The sequence below is a fragment of the Lichenostomus cassidix genome, chromosome 19, assembly GCF_008360975.1.
Source record: "Lichenostomus cassidix isolate B80296 chromosome 19, HeHo_3.0, whole genome shotgun sequence".
Lineage (NCBI taxonomy): Eukaryota > Metazoa > Chordata > Aves > Passeriformes > Meliphagidae > Lichenostomus > Lichenostomus cassidix.
This window is the reverse complement of record NC_139499.1, coordinates 10,795,684-10,817,369: the sequence shown is the minus strand read 5'-3', so window position 1 is coordinate 10,817,369 and position 21,686 is coordinate 10,795,684. Positions and strand designations below refer to the sequence as shown.

Sequence of the window (21,686 nt, the reverse complement as noted above, 5' to 3'; positions counted from 1 at the left end):
CAGAAATGCTGCCCAGCTCAGACGGTGGCTCATTTTCGCCGTGGGTCCTGCTCGCCGTTCTGCTCGCGTGAGTCACAGGGAAGCGAGAAAGAGGCTCAAAGGGATAGCATGGAGGTACCAGTTCTGTAATAGCTTGGTCTTAACGTGTGAACGGCCCAGGCCACGCTTCTGATGGAGATGTACTTTATGGATTAACTCGTGTTGCTGTAACCAAAACACCTGACCAATACTTTGCTTTTCTTTCTGCATTTAACACCTCTCTGCTCGGCACACCTCTGCTATTGGGTTAGCCCATGGTTAGCATGGTTTTGGTTTCTCTAGGTATAAGGTGTCTTTCATTAAACTTGAAAGCTGGATTTCTAGTCGTGTTCAGAGATTTCAGAGTCTCACCTCATTGACAAAGGAAAAGCTGGATGGCAACTTCAGTGAAATGCTGATATATAGTTTATAAATACTTATAATTGCGTGCTACTCTGTCTTTCGCTGTGCATCCAGGGCACAGATTTGCTCCCTCTTTTGTTCCCTAGCCTAGCTCTTGGGCCTAAATCCCAGTTCTCGCAGACACGAACAACGCTGAAAAATACTACGAGACATTGCCTTTAAAGTTAAGCTCTTAGGACATCTTTCAGAGCGATCGCTATGAACACACATATTGATAGTCTTCAGGGGAAAGCATTTCAGAATGGAAAATAGCCATTTCTGTAGCACAGATCCTGTTTTGACAACGAGTTCCTCTGGGTTTGGGAATCCAGCCCATACACAACATGCAAAAATAGTTATTTAGGAAATTGATATTTTGAAATTGTGACACTTCGAGATATTTTTCTACTTTATATTCGGGCGCTTTGAAATGGTATAACTCTGGCATTTTGAAACCAGAATGATTTAATAGTTCTGATTTTGGTTTTCTCACATTCTGAAACCAGGCTACTTTAATAGTTATCAATTTGGTTTTACAGTACCTAGAAACTCAGTTAAGGTAATATTTGTCTATTTGGTTTGCTGGTACCTTGAAACCGGGTTACTTTGGTATTTTGGAACTTGGTACTCCACTACTTTCAAACTGGGATTTTGCAACCTGGTTTTGTGATATTTTGAAATTTATTTCTCCATTATTTTGAAAGTCGGAGGTTTTTTTATCTTTTTGAAGCTGATCTTTTTTTCCCCTTATTTGGGAGCCTCATTAGTACTGCTTAGGCTGATCCCTGCGCCTTGGCACGCCCTTGACTTCCCTCCGCACTGTGCATCGACTCCGGACGGAGCGCAAGGAATCTACGTTCGGTAGCACCTAGGGTTGCGCACCTACTTAGCGTCCCCGCTCGGGACGGAACCTTCGTTCCGTGCCGGTTGCTACCTTTCTCAGAAGAACTGTGACGTGCATGCGAAGGCTGAGCTTACCCTTAGAAACGCAGCGTGACTGGCAAGGCTGTCTGTGGAACAGGTGCCGTCTGCAGAGAGGATTCGGTGACGGCTTCTGGAATTGTAGGAAGACGGCCGGTGACAGCTGGCGACTTGATCCTTTTATCGTCGGCGCTGGCGATGCTGCTGTTCTTCCCTTAGGTCTACTTTTTATGCGTGTCGGCTCTGCAGCTGTGCCGATGAAGTGCCGAGGATGAATTCGCTCGCTCGTTATTTCAGCCTCTTCTACGTCCTAGTCCCATTAATGGGATTACCTGGCATAGACAAGACGAATTTGAATCCGGATCGGGAAAAGAGGGTCGGGCAGCTATCCAAACCGTGGCAGTTGTAAACGGGACGGGGGAATGTGCCGGACGGTTTAAGAAGGACGCTCGAGCAGCTCTTGCACCGGCGCGATCGGACGGGAAAGCTGTGGCCGAGCCACGCCCTGATAAATGCTCAAATAGCCCCGCGGGATTCCGTACCGTCATGGAAAGTGAGATAGGGGGGTGCCGAGAAGAAAATGACGCGGCAGGCGGGAACGAGAGAAACCGGCCTGCTACGGGTCTCTGACATTCCTGACGATCTCCAGATGATCGGTGAGGGTGTTTCCCGGAACGAAAGCCAAAGCGGACCGTAATTACGTGATTGGGGAACATTTTAGCCGGAGCTTTCTATGTCTTTAGGCAACTCCGCGGGGGAAGCGTCCCGGCCGCAGAAGCGCGCGGCGGCGCGCCGAAAAGACGGGCCGCCTTCCCGTAGCGCCGGGCCATCCTAGCCCTTTTCGAATGGAAAACACGAGGGCGAATTACTACGGAAGCGGCCTTTCGTCCTCCTTTAAAAAGATTCGCTTGCCCGAGTCGCTCTCAGGGGGCACTTGATCCCCGTAAGCCTCGCGGTTACTCGTCCTTTATGCCCGCCTCTGCCGGGGTCTCAGAATTTCGAGCGGTTTCGTCTCTTACCGGGCGGGGTGAGCTGAGGGGTGCGGAAGAATAAGCCGCGGCTTACGGTGCCGCGAGTGATGAAGCGGGTGCTGAGGAAGAGATGCCATTAAGGAACTGGCTCGGGTGAAGCGACCGTCGATTTTTTTCCACTTGCTCTGTAACAGCGCTTTCAGACAGGTGCTGACAAAAATGGCCTATCGCTGCCGAGGGCCTCCCCTTGGCCGGCGAATTCGTGTAAGCTGGAGCCGGCACGGAGTATCGGGTTGCTCGATGCCGTGAAAAGATAGAACTCTGATCTGGAAAGAATTGGAACCGCCCGGGGAACGCTGGCGAACGCGCCATCTGGCAGCGATTGCAGAGGAGAGGGAGACGGGGTCTCGGATACCCGAGATGCGTATTGAGAAAACAGACTTTGCAGCCATGGCAGCGACTGCTGTCTCTTCAGTGTTACCCTTTACGGGGCTTGGCAGCCTAAGGCGTAACGGACGCGGGTGGTCCTTCTCGTGCCCGGAGAACGGGGCCGAAGGAACCCAGCACCTCGAGCGAATCGGGGAATAGCCGCCGCTCCCCTTGCCGCCCTTGGGTGTACGCGGTTGCGCGCGCGTCTGCGGACGCGCGCCTGGCGCGGACGCTCCGCTACCGCCCGCAGCCGTGCTTTCGCCGTTACCGTAATTCCTGATACGAGCGGGAATGACGCTGAAAAGTTGCCCGTTGGTTATATGAAACGCCTCAGGCTTCTTGCCTGTTAGCCAGCTCGGAGCGATTGTTACCTTCGGCTGTTTTCAATAAGCTTTGCAGCTCAGAACTGATGACCGACATAAGTCGCTCACGCGAAACCGAGTTGACTCGTCTGGGGAAATGCAGGGAAGCGAGCCCGGTTCGTTTGAACGAAATGACACGGTTGCTGCCGTTCTAGGACGCTTTGCCTTTCTAATATTCCACATCGATTCTAAGAAGCGGGAGCAGCGAGCGCTTAGGGAACCGTTGCAGCACCGTGAACGGAAATGCGCCCGTCCGTCTCGATCTCGGGGTTGCGGCTCGCACCTGAAATTACCTCCTTAGATGCCCTTACTTCAAAAGAAATTTTATTTCCCGAGACGCTTTGATTGAAGGACAAAAACCATCGGATATTAATACGGAGAGGCTACTGCGATTCGGGCATCGAAATATTCTAAATCTCTCAGCTTGAGCTCTCAGACCCTGAGTATCGCCTTTCCGCCTTCGAATCGCTACTCTGGGCTTCACCAGTGCTGTTTACATACAAGAACTGTCTCTCTCCAGAGACTTTCGGAGACGGACGGATTGCAGAGCTCAACGCGAGAGCTCAACAGGAGAGGATTTCAGAGGGAACGGAAGGACCGGTGTGATTTTAGACTTTGGAAGCACACAACGAATTCCTTGTTTTAAAATTTGTCGCGAGATTGGGAAGGAGGTCGACATCCTAACTTGCAGCATAAATTACCCTCAATGCGTGAAGGAAAGGCCGTTTTAAAAGTACTAGGGTTTTGTGATTACTCGACGGTTGCCGAGTGTGTAAAAGGCAAAACAAATTCGCTTAAAATATTTGTCAGGGGCCCTTTTTCTGGGAGGGTTTTTGCTCTTGCGCCGCAGTAAAGAAGGCACCCCGAGAGCATTAGGCATCGTGGCTCTTCTAGCCAGCGGGAAGGAAACGCTCATCTCGTGCCCCGTGCGCGGAGACTGCGTCTGTCGCACGACTCGGCAGATCGATACGGATGCCCGTGAAAGCGCAGGCACTTTGCGGTTTGTCTAAGGGTGTATGCGCGTACTTTTGTGGCTCGGTGCCCTCGAAAACCGTTCTCTTCTCCCTTTGCCCCGGTGTAGTTCGCGGAAGAGACGATCTGTGCGTACTCAGACATCGTCGTCGGGCCGGCGACCCGGGAAGAACCCGGTACCAACCCCTCCTCTCCTCGTTCTGTCTCTCTCCTAGTCCTTCCCGACTCGCATCTGCCGCTTCTTCCTTCCCCGCGCCGGTGGTGCCATCCGCTTCGCGCCGTCTCGCTCCAGCGGCGCGCCCGGACCTCTCGGTCCGTAAAGTCCCCGGGCGGCTGCGAACAAGCCCGCGCCCCCGCCCCTTCGGCCCGCTTCTTTCGACGTTGCCTCCCAAAATTACAGCTCCGCCTAAGAAGGAGACTACACTGAGCGGGGCCGCCCGGGCGGCGACACCGCCCGCGCCGCTTCTGTGCCGCAGCCGCCCCGGGTGCGGGGCGTGCCGAGTCGGACTCCTCCCTCCCGCGCCCCGGGGGGAGAGCGGGCCGCGCCCGGCAGCGCCGGGGGCCGGGCTTAGGGCCGGTATAGGGGCTGCCGGGAGGCGCGGGCGGTTCTCAAAGACAAGGAGAGGCGGCCGCGAAAGGGGAGACGCTCGGGCGGCTGCCGCTAGCGGATCCTGAGACCCTGCCTCTCTGCCCGCGCGGCCCGCGCTCCGCGGACGCCATGGCCGGCGAGATCGAGGATCCGAACGGCCGGGAGGCGCGGACCGCCTGCGACGGCCTGGGACGTTACGAAGATACGCTACGCAGCGCCGTCCGGGAGATCCGTGCCGACATTCAGCTGTTCAAGGAGGGGGTAGGGCGGCAGGTGGAGGACGTGTTGCGCCTCGCCGGCCCCCTGGCGCACGCCGTCTCCGAGCTGCGGCGGGAGAACCGGCGCCTGCGAGAGCAGCTCGAGCGCCTGTCTCGCCAGGTGGAGGCCCTGGGTCTCTCGGCGGGGCTGCCCCGAGAGTGCGCGAAGGAGGCGCCGGAGAGCCCGGGGGCCGCGGGGCCAGGCTCGCCGGGCCGAGGTTCGGCCGACGGCGCACTCTCCGGTCGCGCCGAGCTGGCGCTCGCCTGCCGGAGCCAAGTAAGTGACCGGGGAGACGGCGGGTGGGAGGGCCGAGGAGGGCGTGCGTGAACGGACGCTTCACGATTGCTGCCGGACCGTGTCGCACGGGGCAACGTCAAGGGACGCGGGACACCTCTTTAGCAGCGCGGGGTCTCCTGTATTTTGGGACGTGCCCTGAGAAATGCTCTCGGCCGAATTACGGCTCTCTTTGGTCCGACGCGGATCTCCGTTAGAGCGGTGTAGCGACCCGTCGGCTCGGTGCACTTAGTTGGAAGAGAGGACGGGGCAGGCTTGGCTATCGATAGACATATTTACGGGAATATTTTTGTAGCCTTGCCTGACTCGATCCCGGGGTATGCGCGTGCCAGCGATGCCGTCTGCCAGCTGGCGAGCTCGCGAAGGGGCGCGGCTTAGCGTATAGCGGGCGGGAGCGTCTCCTTAGGATAACATCCCGCGGTGAGACGCTTTTGCGATCCGACCGCCGACCCTCGCTGCCTGGGGTCGTCCCCGAGAGGTCGAGGCGAGCCGTTGCGCTCTCCGCGATCTAAACTTGCAAGAACGCGGTCATTCCGCCCGGCGATAAAACTTCCCCTTGAAAGCTGGTATACAACAGTCTAAATGCCGGTTCAGGTGGAATTTTACATGGCCCTTAGCCACTTTTATTCGGAGGTGTTATTTTGATACCACACCAGCTCAGCTCTCTTAACTGGGCCAGAATCCAAGAGCCGCTTTCACAAAGGTGGATAATAGGGGATGTTTGAAGAATTAGATACTAAGTGCGATCCTGGAGCCACACGTGCATTACTGAGCATTTGCAAAGGAAGAGTTTTGGGGTTTTTTTTCTTTTTTGTTTGTTTGTTTGTTTATTTGTTTTCTTGGTTTCTTTTTTTGTTTTGTTTTCCGTTTGTTTGTGTGTTGTTGTTGTTGTTGTTGCTGTCGATGTTGCTGTTGTTGATCTGAATTTACATTTGGGCAGGCGCTTTATAACTTACAATATTTCCAGAGTTTTTACAGTTGAGCGAGATGCCTCTGTTAAGAAGGAGGAATAAAAATACTTTAAGGATGTGCTGTTTTAATACTGTCCGAACAGTTTCTGTATAATGGGGACAGACTACCGCACAGAATCTGCCCGCAGCGCTCAAAGCGGCGGAGAGGTGGGTAGCAGGCTACTGCCGCCCGTAAAGGTCTAAACGAGCGCTACCCACCGGAATATCTCCACGGTGACCTGATGGCACCCGACAGTTACTCAGCCTGCGAGTGACTGCGTGATATGTGACTCGGGTGCACATAATGACCTGGTATTTCCAACACTGCCCAGCCAAGAGAACTGGGGTTGTTCAGCCTGGGGAAGGTTTCAGGGAGACCTCATTGCAACCTTCCAATACTTTTGAGAGCTTACAGAAAGGACAGCGAAGGACTCCCTTTTATGTGGGCAAATAGTAGAAGGACAAGGCGCAGTGGTTTTAAACTGAAAGAGGGCAGGTTTAGATTACATGTTAGGAAGAAATTGTTCACTCAAAGGGTGGCCGGGCATAGGTTGCCTGGGGAAGCAGTGCTTGAGGCCAGGTCAGATGGGGTCCTAAACGACTCAACCTAATGAGTGGCATCCCTGCACAAGGCAAGGGGCTGAAATAAGATGATCTTTACTATCCCTTCCAATCCAAACCATTCTATAATTCTATAACATGATCATAGTTTAGCCATAAGGTGTGATAACCTAGTTGTGGAATGGGCATTCTAACACCCAGCTACCTTAGGTGCACCTCAAGCCTTTGGCAGGCATTGGTGAAAACCTGTCAGTCCCATTAATGGGCCTACAAGAAAACTTAGTAAGTCTTTTCTCTGAGAGTACATCCACATTTTCGGGAAGCTTCCAGTCCTCTTCTTAACTTTGGACGGTTTTGTTTGAAATTCCCAAGCAGGTGATCCTATCCCTCCGCCTCACCTAGCATACAAATAAAATTTCATGAAAATCAAACCCCAGGTTTGAAAACAGCATACAGTCAAACATAACAAAATGCACCACCTGAGCTGAACCTAAAATACGGTTCATAGTATCTCAATGTCTTGCCAAACTTTAACCATTTCTTCCAATTATGCTGTAGTCATGAAGAGCAGGGGTGGTGACTGTGATCTCAGAATGTAAAGCCCAGCTTTACAGTATAATGAAGGATTTTCTTTGACCTAACGAACGCAGGTGTATAGCTCAGATTCTGCTATGTGCACTTCTGTTCTATTGAAATCAGTTAGAGGTTGACACTAGTATCCGGAAAGACCTGAATCCAAGTGTGCCACCGTAAACCCTATGGTGGATTCATGTTTAGGTTGACTTACTTTAATCTAATAGTAATTAATAAATTCTTAGCAACATCTCAGACCCTAGTCACCAGAAGTTGACTAGTATACCTATTTGAGGTAATGGAAGTTCTAGTATCTCAAATGCACTCTCCAGCATCTAACAAGATAAAACAGTTTTAAAAAACCTGCAAGGTGCATTAACATTATTGTCTGCTGTTCTTAGTTAATTTTGGGTGAGTGTAAACAGATGCAGGATAAACAGCAGACAAGTTCCAAAATAAATTTTTTTAATTTATCTCAATCATGTGGTTTCTGTACTTTATATGAGAACTATTTATATTTGTATTTGTATTTATATTTATATTTATACACATTATATATACATCTATATGTATATACATACAGATGTCTATATATAAATATATAGATGTATATATATGTGTGTCTAAGTCTATGGGTATATTTATATGTGTGTATATCTAATTTGAGATAATAGTTTGATGATGACATCACCATTTTGGTCCATATTTCCTGTGTATGAGAACCAGAAAGAAATTAATTGATGAGAAGTATACACCCTGTGTCTTTCCTTTTCTGTTATGTTCTGTTGTTTTGATATTTATGTGCAGTATAAAATATTCTGTATCTATCTTACAAATTTCTGTCAAAACAAAACTTGTTTGGATTGAGCTTATAAAAATGTCGGATTGTATTTATAATGGCACTTCACATTTTTTTCCTTTATTGAATTTTTTTTTTGCCAATCTGATGGGTAGATAACTGTCTAGAATCAATTAAAACTTTTTTGTGGACTTTGTGTTGGAGAATTTCTCTCTATCACTTGTAGTTGCTGGTTCTTGCAAGCTACATTTTTTAAACTGCAGCAATCATGTATCTGTGACATAGTTTCTTCTTTCTTCAGTGATGTAGCGAAAAATCAGGCAGCTACTCATGGTTTAACGTGCTTCCCACTCCCACCCCACCCAACCCAACCCAACTAACCAGAAAAACCCAATCAAACAGACAAACAAAACCCAAAAAGCTGAAACAAAACTCACTACTAAACCCACCCAAAAAAAAAAAAAACCACCAAAAAAACCCCCAAAAAAACACCCCTAGCCTTACAGAAGTTACATTTTATGCTGTAGCTGTGATGTCCTAGGATTAGATTCACTTTGTGTAATGCTTTTACAATGTTTTATGATGTAATTTTTTCCTGGAGCAAACAGAAAAAAAATGTGCAGAGCATGATTCCATGCAATTTCAATCAATTTCTCCACTATTAAACAGAGCCTTCTGTTTATCACCACCATGCCTTTATCTTACAAAAGATAACACCCTCCTAGGTTTGTGGGGTCCTTTAAGGATGACCGTGTGAAGATTGATTTAACTCCTACATTGCCGATGATTCATTTGCAGGCTTGGCTCTCGGGTTAGGTAGTTGTTTCCTGCTTATATGTGGTCACTTGCACAAGGAAAACCCGTTCTTGCCAGGTGTTTCTGGATATTCTTCTTGCTTTTGCCACCGTTTGAAATTTAGTTCCTGTGTCTGTTGTCTGCTTTGACAGAGCGTAGACTTGAATGAGCACCGGAAACCTGAGTTTAGAAGAGTTTTTAGTTCTCCCATCATTGAAAATGGGCATCGATCCTCATCATCAGGTAGGAAAAGGGCATGAAATGAACTGGCATTACTTGTAAAATTTGTGATCCTGGCAGTCATAGAACACATCTCACATGTCAGAAGCATTATAATCTGCTACGGTTTCGGGATGGATATTGCCCCATGGCACCAATACTTTATTTGCTAATTAGGAGTTTAACTTTTAAACTTCAATGTTATTTTTAAGCATGTATTGCGGTGCTTCATAAAACAGAACCTATTGCTGTCACATTAACTTGGGATGCTAGCAATAAAGCCTGCTATGCTGGGTGCCATTGTAGTCCTGCATCCCAAAACATCTTGCAAGTCACCCATCTGCTTCCACCATCCTTTAGTGGAGGAAGGACCTCCTGTCTCCATTTTAGAGAAAACTCAGCCATACACTGTTTCATAAAACCATGAAAAGAACAAAAAATTACTTAACCAGGGAAGGAGGTTGGAAGTGAGAGCTGCACAGATGAAGAGCAGCTTACCAAATGCAAATGCTAGCAAATCAATGATCCGCAGACATCATTCCTGCTGAGATTCACGTATGGTAAGTGCGACCGCCGCGAGGATCTCTGGCGGCAGGGTTATTTCTGGTATGCGAATGGTAGGAGGCTTCACAGGGACAACTAGGTGGAATGATTCCAATGACTTCTAAAATAAAGTTGCTGCGTGGAAATTGGTTTGCAACTTTTGCTACAAATCTGCAAACAAATTTACTTCCTCTCTCTCTTCTTGTTCAGGTCAGGCAAAAGTGACCTGCCGTGATCTGACCCCTTTTCAGATGTCAGAATCTTCTTCCCCTGAAGCCCATGCCCCTGCAGTCGCCTTACAGATGCCCCACCTTCCTGTTACTGCGGTAACCAGGACACCCGAGAAGTTTTCGGGAGAGAACATCTGCTCAACAGGAACGACTGATGCACCTTCCGGTCTGCTGGGACAGGGCAAGAGCAAAAATACAGTGGCGCTAAAAACTTCCGACCAGCCAGGTAAAAGAGACAAAAATACCTCGCTGAAGCTGCACCCTATGTCCTTACTTCAACCGGCAGTATGAGTACTGTCCCGTTACCAAGTGGTAATTACAAAACCTTGCTTCTATGGCTATATATCCCATTGTGTGACACTCCAGTTTGGATTATCGGGGGTCCTAGATGGAGCTTTAAGCTGTAATGCCGCATCTGTGGTGAATTTTTGCAACCTAATATAGCTGGGCTTTTTGTGAAGCATATCTTGTAGCACAGTTACCAAATTCAATAACTTACTGAATCTCTTACACGTGCCCAGCTATGTTAACGAAATTTGTAGAAAATTTTAGTGCTTTGACACCTGAGGTCCCCTGAGAAGTTAAGCAGATATTTGGCTAACAGATTCCAATAGTCAATTGGAGGAAGGAATGACTGCCAGCAGTCTGACACATATACACATCAGTGATTGGAGAATCTCAGTTATTCCAAAATAATAAATAATATTTTAAAGTTAAAAAAATATAAAAAGAACAACAATTAAAAATATATATAGATTAAAACTTCTGTAAAAATCATATTGAAGTCATTCATCCTCAGCTGTGACACTTACAAATCAAATTATATATATGGGTCAGAAATTACAGAAGGAGACCGGATGGGATTGCCAGCAAGAGATAGGGATTATTTGCAGATCATTTTTTCAGTTTTTATCTTATTAAAGCCGAGAATGTAGCAAACACTTCCTTTGTCATTTTCTGCACCGATACAGCAAAGGACTGGGATTTGATTACAGCGACAACAATGGATTCATCTGCTGCCGGAGGTGAGTGTTCCTATCGGCGTGCCCTCACATGACAAACATTGAGAGCGATTCCGTGCTCTTTGGGGGACTCGGATCTGAGCTTGTAGCTTTGATTTGTAGGTACACGGTGACATTACAGTTGCTAAACAAGTGTGTATGCAGACTCATAGAATCTTGAAAACTTGTTCTACTCCATCAAATTCTCAATCGGTTCAAAGTGAGGGGTATGTACACTCATTTGCCCAGTGACATACATGCATACTCATAGGCAGTCTATGCAGCGGAAAACATAGGTGCCAGAAAACTATGGCAGACAGACAGCTCGAGAGGTGAAGATTTCAGCCGATCAAGTGAAAACCGTGACTGGATGCAAGGTAGCAGCAGATGGAAAGCAGTGTGCCCACCGTTGTATATTGAAGTGATTTCCTTTGAGCAGGAGACAAGGACTCTCCTTTGTAATATGAATGTGTCAAAGGACAAAATGCTTTAAGGATTTCTGATTTCAGTTGAAATAGATGAGTTGAGCTCTATCAAAAGTACTTCCAATCGATGTTGGCAAGTTGTTACTGTCTGCGCAATGTACATTTCACAGTGGTCTTTGGCGTTGGTTTTTGTAGCAAAAGATGTAGCCCATCCAGAATAAGGATCACACTCCTCCCTATCTTGAAACCTCTGAGATTTGCATAAATATCTGGCAATTGTCAGCGGTCACAAATTTATCACTCCTGTATGCCAGCATCTGAAGGTGTGTTTTACATGAGAAGTGTAGTTGATCTGGATTGCTTCTATAAGAAGAAGGGAGTATTCTGCATTTTCAGAGAGTGTCTGGGACAGTGAGCGGGTTGGATTGCTTCCAAGATGCCAGTCCTTTGTGTATGGAAGGAGCATTCAAAAAATAAGTTTCTGATTTATGCCACAAGTTCTGGCTTTAGCGTGTTAAAACTGGGCGAGACGCTCCGCAGTTTTGCATTTATAGAGCACAGCCGGAGTCCGGAGCTGAGCTCCAGGAGGCAAAGCAGGAAAGGTAGAATCTCGGGGCGGAGGGAGGAAGATGTAAACTTGGTTTTAAGCCACTTTTGCAACTTTGAGTCTGCTCTGCTTTACAAACCAAAATGTCTTCCTGCTAGAAATTAGGTAATTTAAATTATGCACTCAGTTATGTCAAACGCCTCAGGACTTTGCAGCTAGAATGACTTTTGCAAACACCGCTTTTTGCTTTAACTGAAACATGCGTGGCAGCGTGCCCTCCTCCGAGGTCCATGCAAGGGCCCGCAGTGATCTGACCTTCCGAGTGCAGTTTTATCAAACACATCCTCTTGGAGTCCTTTCTGGTACGTTTACACTATCCTCAACACAGTGCAACAATTTTACGGAGGAATCCAACCGCTGGGGAAAATCCTTCCCTGGCTTGGTTAGCTTGTATGGAAGTTAGAGGCCTGCGACTTTACGGCGCGGTGAGTAAAAATCGATGTGTGCCTATCCTTCAGGAAAGCACGTGAGGAAAGTTTCCATTTGAAAGCACGTGAGGAAAGCTTCTGCACTAGTGCATCTTGTCTTTTCTGTTTTTATATAGAGAATGCTACTTCCGTCACCAAGTCTGTCTCGACTGTGAACTATGGGCTGCGTAGTGGAACCGAAAGTGGTGAAAGGTATGCATTTTTCATGACATTTTGTTAGGTTGTTGTGGTCAATACAGTCTCAAGGGACAAGTGTTCTGCTGACTTGGAAAACAGGTGAGTCCCACATGCTGTGTTTTAAGCACTGGATATGTAATTGTACATTAACCTACTTGCTCCGTTATCTTACATTAACCTAGATAGCACATTTAATGTATGTACTATGTCCACCGACATGGAAGTGGGCATATTCCTCTTAACCACACTTCCGCTTTCGGGGAATAACCGATCAATGACTACTGGAATAATCATGCTATCTGTACTAAAACCATGCTAGCGATGTACCGTACGTAGTAATTGTCAGTTGACACGGCAGCGCTTACACCCTGAATGTTCTCAGGTGAGACATACCAGGCTATTTATCGATCGTACTTCTCACGGGAAATTAGCAACCTGCTATATATATTGTGCTGTACGTCTAGTTTCGGGACCGTTAGTTCACCCTAAATCCCCTGCGCAACTTGCTATTTTGTGCTTCTCGTTCCTACGTCGGAGCCGTATATCAGTGGATCCTCACACCCGTCTATACACAAGACATCTAGCAGGCCGTACATCAACATTGCACCTGTGACTGCGGCTTTGAATAACCTTAGCACATTTGGCTCTTTTTTCTGGGGGAGGCTTCTTCAGGCTCCCACTGGCGCAACGAAGAAAAAATGAGTCTCTGCTGCAATATTTTAAACCTCTTAAAGGCTGTGAGCTTTCCTGTTGGCTGAGCGGAAAAGAGATGGGGAAGATAAAAACTCTGTAGAGCGGTGTCAAGTAGACCTAACTGTGGACTTCCACATTGTTTTAGTCTCAGTAAGACTTTTGGTGTCCAGTAGCAGTGGACTTTTGTTAGGAGGAGGAAGTTGTGAGGCTCTTTGAAAACAGTTTTAAAAATACCTGCGTCGAAATTTGTACTTTGGGCTTAGTTTAGGAAACCGATGCACATTTGCCAACAAATATCCTCGGTTTGGCAAGCCTGGAGTTTAACTTGTAGAGAAATGCCTCGCTGAAGATTACTACATGTTTTTTATTAACGCAGTTGTGATCGCTTATTATAGGATTATGTGGTATCACAATTACTTCTGGCCTATTCAAACATCATTACGATGCAAAATATCCATCTGGAAAAAAATGGGAGAGAAGACAGTTTAAATCTCTTAAATTGGGCTCGTATCTGCATTGAAAACCATCCCAAATTAGGCATTACATTTCTTCAGAGGTAGTTTCAACATCAGCACTTCGATACTCGAGTTGTGTTACTCTGAGCACCCTAGGGAACTCCATGTCACACCTGACTTCTGTCTGTACTGGAAATGAATGTGTGACTCCGATGTTGTCGTTCTTTGCCTGTTTCCTCAGCTCTGTTATAGGGAACATTTCCAAATGCAATGTGTGGCTTACTTCATTGATGCTGATGAGGCAGTATGTGGCTCAAATGAACATAAATGAAAAGATAATCCTATATTTCTCAATTGAATTACTGGCTTGCAGTCAGTAGAGTGACACTGATGTAAGATTAGAATTCTGCGTGCTCTAGTAAAAATTTGAAAAGTACTTCCTGAATTACTCTTTAAGTTTGATTTAAAAAAGTTGACAGCCTCCACAAACCCCAAGGTTGGAAATTGAAAAGATTTAGCGCTCCTGTGTGGCCGGCCGCAACTCCCTTTTTCTTTTCTTCTTTTCTTTTCTTTTCTTTTCTTTTCTTTTCTTTTCTTTTCTTTTCTTTTCTTTTCTTTTCTTTCCTTTCCTTTCCTTTCCTTTCCTTTTCTTTTCTTTCCTTTCTTTCCTTTCTTTCTTCTCTTCTCTTCTCTTCTCTTCTCTTCTCTTCTCTTCTCTTCTCTTCTCTTCTCTTCTCTTCTCTTTTTTCTTCTCTTTTCTTCTCTTTTCTTTTCTTTTCTTTTCTTTTCTTTTCTTTTCTTTTTTTCTTTTCTCTTCTCCTCTTCTCTTCTTCTCTTCTCTTCTCTTCTCTTCTCTTCTCTTCTCTTCTCTTCTCTTCTCTTCTCTTCTCTTCTCTTCTCTTCTCTTCTCTTCTCTTCTCTTCTCTTCTCTTCTCTCCTCTCCTCTCCTCTCCTCTCCTCTCCTCTCCTCTCCTCTCCTCTTCTTTCTCTCTTTTTTCTGTTTTTTCTCTTTTCTTCTCTTTTTTCTTGAAGGTTTTTAACTATTGTTCTGCTTGGTTCTACAAAGGGCTCATGACTTGTCTGGCTGTGTCTGATTTGTAATAGTACCTCATGGTCTTCTATACTTAAGTGCTGTGGTGTGTCAATAATAATTTTATTTTTATTAAAATTGCTTTTGACTAATACAGGTCCTCTTGAAATGGATCTTTTGGGAGGTTTAGAGACAATGGTTGAACCTTTATGCTGGCTCCTGGCACTGCAGAGAGTTACTCTTTTGCTTACCACATACTTTTCACGTTACATTTCTCCAGTGCAACGGACAGTTACCGTGATGTGACTCCTGGCTCTCGCTCGCCTCCTCCTACCGTACGTCACCGAGCCGAAAGAAGGAGAGAACTGGTGCGGTCTCTGACACTTCCGAGGACTATGGGAACGCAGGCCGGGAAAGCGCTTTTCGAGAAGTTTGAACGTGATGATGGAAAGTATGTCACGCTCCTTGTCTCTGGAATGGTTTGTTAATGGGAAGCCGCTTTGTTGGTTATTACTGGTGGAGTACGGCTGGGTGGGAGAACTCTCTTGGCGTAGCATTTGGAGATAAGGGGCAATGTGAGGTCACTTAAGAGTTTCACTGACTTTACAGACCAAGCCTTGGAAATTCATAGTTACAGATTCCTCTGGCTTTGGAGTTGTTCAGCTGAAGCAGCGGGTGCCTTTTATGAGGAAAGAGCTTTGTGAAAGCTGCCTTCTCTGTCATTACAGGAGACTGCAAATGTAGGGGCTTTCTGTTGCCATTCATTGAGGATCGAAAGTATGGACTCTTCTTGATAGAAGTATGATTTAAATAAAAGAGGGCTCAGAATTCTGGCTTTAGTGAAATAAAAATTAGATTTTCTTGAGGGACTGATGAGTCGAGGTTTCAAAAACATGTTTTGCAAATATCACATGGATGGGGGCTGACCTGGGCGAGGTTGTGTAGATGTTTCTCACAAGTAGTTTTCAGTTTTTTTAGAATGTAATTTAATCTCGTCTCTGTTAATTTTCTAGAGGAAAAGGAGAATCCAGAGCTAAGCTGAAGAGGTCCCTGAGTTTTGGGGTTGCCAGCGCTAGCAGCATTAAACAAATTCTGTTAGACTGGTGTCGCTCAAAAACCGTAGGATACAAGGTGAAGATATGCCAGCACTTTCAGCTCTCTCTTATTTTGGGGGGGACAATTTGCAAAAAAAGCATGTTCAAAAGGTGAATGTAAAATATGCTAGAGAATGAGTTAACTTCCTCAAGGCCACCGGTTTTTGTGTGGGTAACACAAATGTGGTTTGCATGAGCGGTGCTTCGAGTCAGTGATTGCATGTCTATTAAAGCAATGTATTAGTGTTTTTCTGAAAGCCTACATTTTTGTGCTTTTGGATATAAACTTCAGTATACGCTCAGACTTTTTTCTTTTTTAGTTGCAAGCTGTAATTTTTACAGTCACATTATATATGACAAGTTCTGAATAGATGGAGACTGTGGCCATTTTGCTACATGCACACCAAAGTACTTCATTAGTATTTGACAAATGATTTTGTAGTAAATGGTTGAGTCTGAATCACACCATGAGTAAATTTTTATGAGGTTACACCATCAGTGTAACTAAAATAATATGGCAGTGGAGACTTTACTCATTTTACCCGGCCTTAAACTGCAATTGTCAAAGAAATACAGGGTTTTTTTCCTTAGGGATTTTGCGTGTGTGCATAGTATGTTTTCCAATGTCACTAAATGTGCACAATTATTGCTAAAACGTACATGATAGTATACATAAGCAAGACTAATAAAAATTACTGTTAATTGCTTATCAGAAAAGCTGAAGCTTGAATTTAATATGATGGGAAAGCAGCATGAGACAAGAGCACAAATGTGTTTCTTTTCACTGTGGCAGTAGAAAGTAACAGTAAGAATTTAAGATCAGGATTGTGCGGCAGGTATGATTCTTCCTACATTTCTACCTATCTGTGCGTAAACAGGTATTGAATTGGGCAAAGCGAGTAAGCGTAGTCTTTATCTAGTGTTATTCACAGCCACAAAAAGAACTATTCTTCAATTACAAATACTCCATAGGGCGATTATGATTGCATATAAGCTGTGTCCTTAGTTTCTGCAGACGCTGAGCTGGTGCATCGGGCTGGCTCCGGAGCTCACTGGCCTCGATGAGATTCTTCACGGTACTTTCGGTGGCTTTGGATCAGGGACCTTGACTATGTGTGTGCTTTGCATCTGAGTATTTCAGGAAAAAAGCTTTTATTGCTAAGTGTATAATTTTTTTCCACAGAATGCCAATATTTAGAAATGATTACGCAAAGAGGGGAAGAAAAAAGAAAGTGTGTCCTCTTGCTCTTGTTAGTGAGAAAGGACAGAAAACTGCATTGAACAAAAGCAGCTGCTCTTTTTTGTTCCCCTGCGCCGCATTAATGTGTGTTTTTTCTTTGTGACAGCACATTGATCTCCAGAACTTCTCCTCGAGCTGGAACGATGGGATGGCATTCTGTGCTCTTGTGCATTCTTTCTTTCCTGAAGCTTTTGATTACGATAAGCTTGACCCGGCTAATCGCAAGCAGAACTTTGAGCTGGCTTTCACGATGGCCGAGTGAGTACATTAGCTCTGTGAAGTGCTTCTGGTTCAAGTCTAATGCACTTGGGCAACCGAGGAGAGTGTAATTATTATTCTCGTGCATACCGTATCACTAGCTTGCGTGTATCATACCAAAAAAAGATAAATCTCTGCATAGAGAATGCGGAGAACACGTGGGAGGCTTTGCCCGTGTCTGTATGTTGCTCTTGGGTTGAAAAAGAATAAAGGTTGAATTCAGAGATCGAGGCTGAGAGCTTCTTAATATCTCAACCAGGTAACTGCATTTCTGTAAACAGGCAGGGCTAGTACCTCCAGTCACATTATCTGGATTCTTTTTGATGCTGAGTAGCAGGCAATTAAATGCTAACTTGTTCATTAAAGTCATTATGAATGTGAACTTGCCGGTCAGATACAGTAATTTTTTTGAGCTGGTATTGACATGATTCTTACAGTAGGAATGCTCCGTGTGGTATGCAGCTCCGTATGCTTTTTCCAAATGGTAACAGGCGATACGAATGCGTAGCTAACGCAGTAACTTTACTGGATTTGTCATTGGCCATTCGGAAAAAGCCTGTCAAAGTTCTTCACATAATGTTGTTTCTCCTTATTACAGCCTCTAGAGAAGGAATTAATTTGGGACTTAGGAGGGCTTTTTTAAGTATGCATGTATGTGTATATATAAAAAAACTCTGTTGCTTGTCACTGAGTTGAAGGAGATTCTGTGATACCTCTGGGGGATTGATCTCTAAAGATAAATTATCGACAGATTTCAAAGGAAAGCTTTGGTGTTCTTCTACCTCAGTTAATGTAAACAGTAAGTTTAGGGGAGAACAAAAGACAACACGAACACAACACTAAGAAACATTAGGGGAGAGGTATCTACAGAAATTACTATTCATAGCTACAATTACCTTCAAACTGATTTATTCAGGTGCCAGTAAGGGCTGTTTTCTCAGTTACTGCTGTTCACCCCAACAGTACTAGCTCTGCTGATCAAATTGTTTCCAGCCCCTGTGATATTTCATTTTAAGCCTCTGCAGATCTTTCTGTTGGTGCGGATCGCTCACACCTTGAAGACACGGGGGCGGTTGAGAACAAACGATTCACGGCCATGTGGGCCTTCATCAGCGTATCTCATCTCTTCCTGAGTTTTTCCATTCTTTTGGAACAACCTATACATTAAACAAAAAATGAGACTTGAGCAGAGTGCATGCTACAGATATAAGGAATGTGAATGATAGTGAGAAAAGCCCCAGCCCTACAGGGCTTTAGGTCAGATCTCAGTATAAAGGAAGAGAGAGAAAGAATCAGAATAGTCCATGGTCACAGAAAGAGCAATGTCTGACCTGACTCTGCTTTATTTGTTGTGAAATTAAATGCTGCAGATAACCCTCAACATTTCATAAATGTTTCAGTGATGCTCTGATTGGAGCAGTGAATGAATCTTGGAAGCAGCTGTGTAGCTCTTAATTTGCTGTATCCGTTTTATTGTTACTACAGGAAAATGGCTCACTGCGATCGTCTGATAGAAGTGGAAGACATGATGGTGATGGGTCACAAGCCAGATCCCATGTGCGTCTTCACCTATGTCCAGTCTCTGTACAGTCATTTACGACATTTTGAATAAAATGGACGACACCTCTCCTGCCAGAAGGGTCGAGAACAGCGTGCTAATAGGAAGAGTGACATTTTGCAAATGGAGCACAGTATTATTTCTTGCTTTTTGTTGTCCCTTTGCTTATGTTCCGCTGTGTGGCTGGCTGACTGAAGTGTTGCTGAGCGGTGCCCCAAAGTGTCGAACGCATCACCGTGACAGTAACACAGAAATAGATTTGAAAAAGACAAAAAAAGGTAGGCAAAGGGAAATGCTGTCACTTTGGTGCTAGCAGTAGGTCGGATTTTTATGCTGAAAGATAGCAGGAAGCAAATTTACTTGTCCTATCTCTGTAAGGCTGGGACAATGTTATGCAGTGACTCCTCTAAGAGAGTGTTTTGTCTTAAGATGCAGGTGAAACTCCAGAAGATAGCACCTTCGGTTTCACTTCTCTGTTGAGCAGATGGACTAGGAAAATTCTGTTTAGCGAATCATAACCTAGAGTATTCAGCAGCTACGGCAATGATGCCTCTCCTCTGACCCTACCTCTCCGCTGTGGCGCACAGATCAAATGGGCGTTGTTTTGCTCTCTTAAAATGTAAAGAGAATGCAACCTCCTGTCTGATCAGTGTGGTGACAGATTTCTATGTTACGTAGTGGCATTTGTCCATAATGGTCAAATCCAAAGTGATTTGCTGAGAGGCTTGTTAAGGCCTCTAGTGGCACTCCTGGATTAATTTCTTCATAAGAATAATGACAGCTGGGGCTGTTCTGCATCTGAGATTGTGTGTGTGCGTGGTTTGTGATTGTGGGAAAGGCGGGAGCTAGCAAGGTACAAAATCCTTCAAGTGGTTGTAATAGAAACAAGCCTGTAATGTGCTTTTACCTGGACTCCGGGGGAGAGCGGCTCTTCAGTGCAGACAGGAGTGAACTCTTTAGAACTTGTTCGGTACATTTGCCGACTCCGACGTAGATGAGCAATACGCAAAAAAATATATGAAAGATGTGGGGGTTTTGAAATGCCTTGCACTAATTTCGGTTTCCAGTTAAATTAGCATTACAACCACAATAGAGATATAGATTATTCTGGATTTACTAGACAAAATGGTCACGTGTCACTCTTCCTGGCTTTCTTTTTGATAAATCAACAGTGTTCTCACAATGAATGTTAAAACAAAACCACTAAAAAGCATACTTTAAAAAAGCCTTTTAAAATTATTTCTTCCCAAAGAATGGGCTCATAGAAAGTAAAATCTGAAAGGCATGAGTCCTCTGCTCATGCTAGAGAACATTTTTTAACCTGCACTTGTGCTTTTTGTAGATATTTAGAAAGATTACATGGGTTCTGTACCGATGACCATTTATAATAGAATATGTCAAGCGTTCTTCAGATTTATTGCATCTTTTTAGAGAGATGTGACAGATAACCAAGTAAAATGGGTGAAAACAACACAGATCTTTTACTTAGAAGGTTTTTGTTATAGTCACGATGCTGTGTGCTTTGAATTTCAGTTTAAAAAGTACAGAAGTTCAGTTGGGTTTGGAATATGATTTCAGTTCAGTCTCTCTTTATAGTCCTTTACTTAAGAAACTGTGAATGAAGCTTTGTTACCATGTAAGTACCATTGTCTCCAGTTTTTTACTTTGTTTTGAATGACTGTAGATCTGAGGAGTAAGTGTGTGCCTGTAGCTCTACCAAATGCACTGCAAGGATAAACTCATTGTACTTATGTTTTGGAGGAGTTTGGATTAAGCGCGAGGGGAAATCTGTATGCAACTGGCACACGCGATATGCCTTTTTACATTCTTAGAGTAGAACACTTTTCGTTGAGTAGCGGAGCCAAGTTCCATCATAACTACCACAAGTTACCATCTCAGTACACAAGAGGGGCGATACTGACTTAATACATCACGTTCCTTCATGGTCCCAGGTCACGGATGATTTTACCATGTAATGTGAGTGCTGAAGATGCGGGTGAGTCCTTGGCCCATTTAGGCCTAATAGTATATAATTATTATATAAAGAATGTTTTAGACTGTAAAATTATTGCCAATTCACTAAGCTGAATCTATATCCTTTCTGTAATTTAGTTTGTTTTTGCAGCTACCCAGAAAATGTCTGTACAGCTTTTCTAAAGTCTTCCTGCTTCAGAGAGGTGATGGTAAAGATAAGTGGGACTTACAAGCGACCCATTTGCAGGGAAGTGGAAGACTGTAAGCTCAGTCATTCTATCGGTGGTTTGTGTGTAAGAAGACGAGGGTGACAGTGGTATCACCTACTTTTAGAAAAACTCACAGCTTTGTGCGTTAGAAGGTCTGCTTTGTATGAATAACCTCAACTACTTGATTGTATTATTAAATTGGAATTAAAGTATGTAATATATGCCCTCGATGGATTTTTTAGTATTTATAGTTTTTAAAAAATGCAGTGTGTGTGTGTATATGTGACAGTGTGTTTAGCATGAGCAATAAAAGAACAATATATTAAGTTGGCATAGCGCATATTTTACAGAAATTGACTGTTTCTTAATTTTTATAATGTTTCTGTATTGTATCTAAAAGTATATCTGCGGTTGTTTATTGACAACTCGATCCTGCTGGCTAAATCCGTTTGTTCTGTGCAATATTTTCAAGATAATGTCAGCAGAGACATGCTCTACTTTTTGATTATGTTTGCATATAGCTTCCCACAGCAGGACTTAATAACTGGAGGAATGTCTTTCATCACTTCTCCTTTGGTGTGATATTTCCAATAAAGTATTTAATCTAAACAAACGCCAGAGTTCAGATCTATTACGTTAGTCTGCTTTGCA

General features: G+C 44.7%; 1 protein-coding gene across 2 annotated transcripts; it reads left to right on the top strand.

Moving 5' to 3' along the window:
- Nucleotides 1–1,488: 1,488 nt before the first annotated feature.
- SMTNL2 (smoothelin like 2) lies at nt 1,489–21,649 on the top strand. 2 transcript variants are annotated; one of them, XM_085078664.1, is made up of 9 exons: nt 1,509–5,198; nt 9,047–9,137; nt 9,867–10,112; nt 10,858–10,911; nt 12,464–12,539; nt 14,983–15,153; nt 15,716–15,833; nt 17,143–17,294; nt 18,780–21,649. In XM_085078664.1, the coding sequence occupies exons 1-9, from the start codon at nt 4,794–4,796 to the stop codon at nt 18,904–18,906; spliced, it is 1,440 nt and encodes a 479-aa protein (XP_084934790.1). In that variant the 5' UTR covers nt 1,509–4,793; the 3' UTR covers nt 18,907–21,649. The 2 variants fall into 2 exon arrangements, with proteins under 2 accessions (XP_084934791.1, XP_084934790.1); XM_085078665.1 differs by lacking the exon at nt 15,716–15,833 and having other exon boundaries at nt 1,489–5,198.
- Nucleotides 21,650–21,686: the final 37 nt, after the last annotated feature.

Bases quoted from the DNA above. Each gene is read 5' to 3' on its own strand.
- SMTNL2 (XM_085078664.1), top strand. From the start codon at position 4,794: ATGGCCGGCGAGATCGAGGATCCGAACGGCCGGGAGGCGCGGACCGCC. The intron at 5,199-9,046 runs GTAAGTGACCGG...CTGCTTTGACAG, and splicing joins CGCTCGCCTGCCGGAGCCAA to AGCGTAGACTTGAATGAGCA. The intron at 12,540-14,982 runs GTATGCATTTTT...ACATTTCTCCAG, and splicing joins GGAACCGAAAGTGGTGAAAG to TGCAACGGACAGTTACCGTG.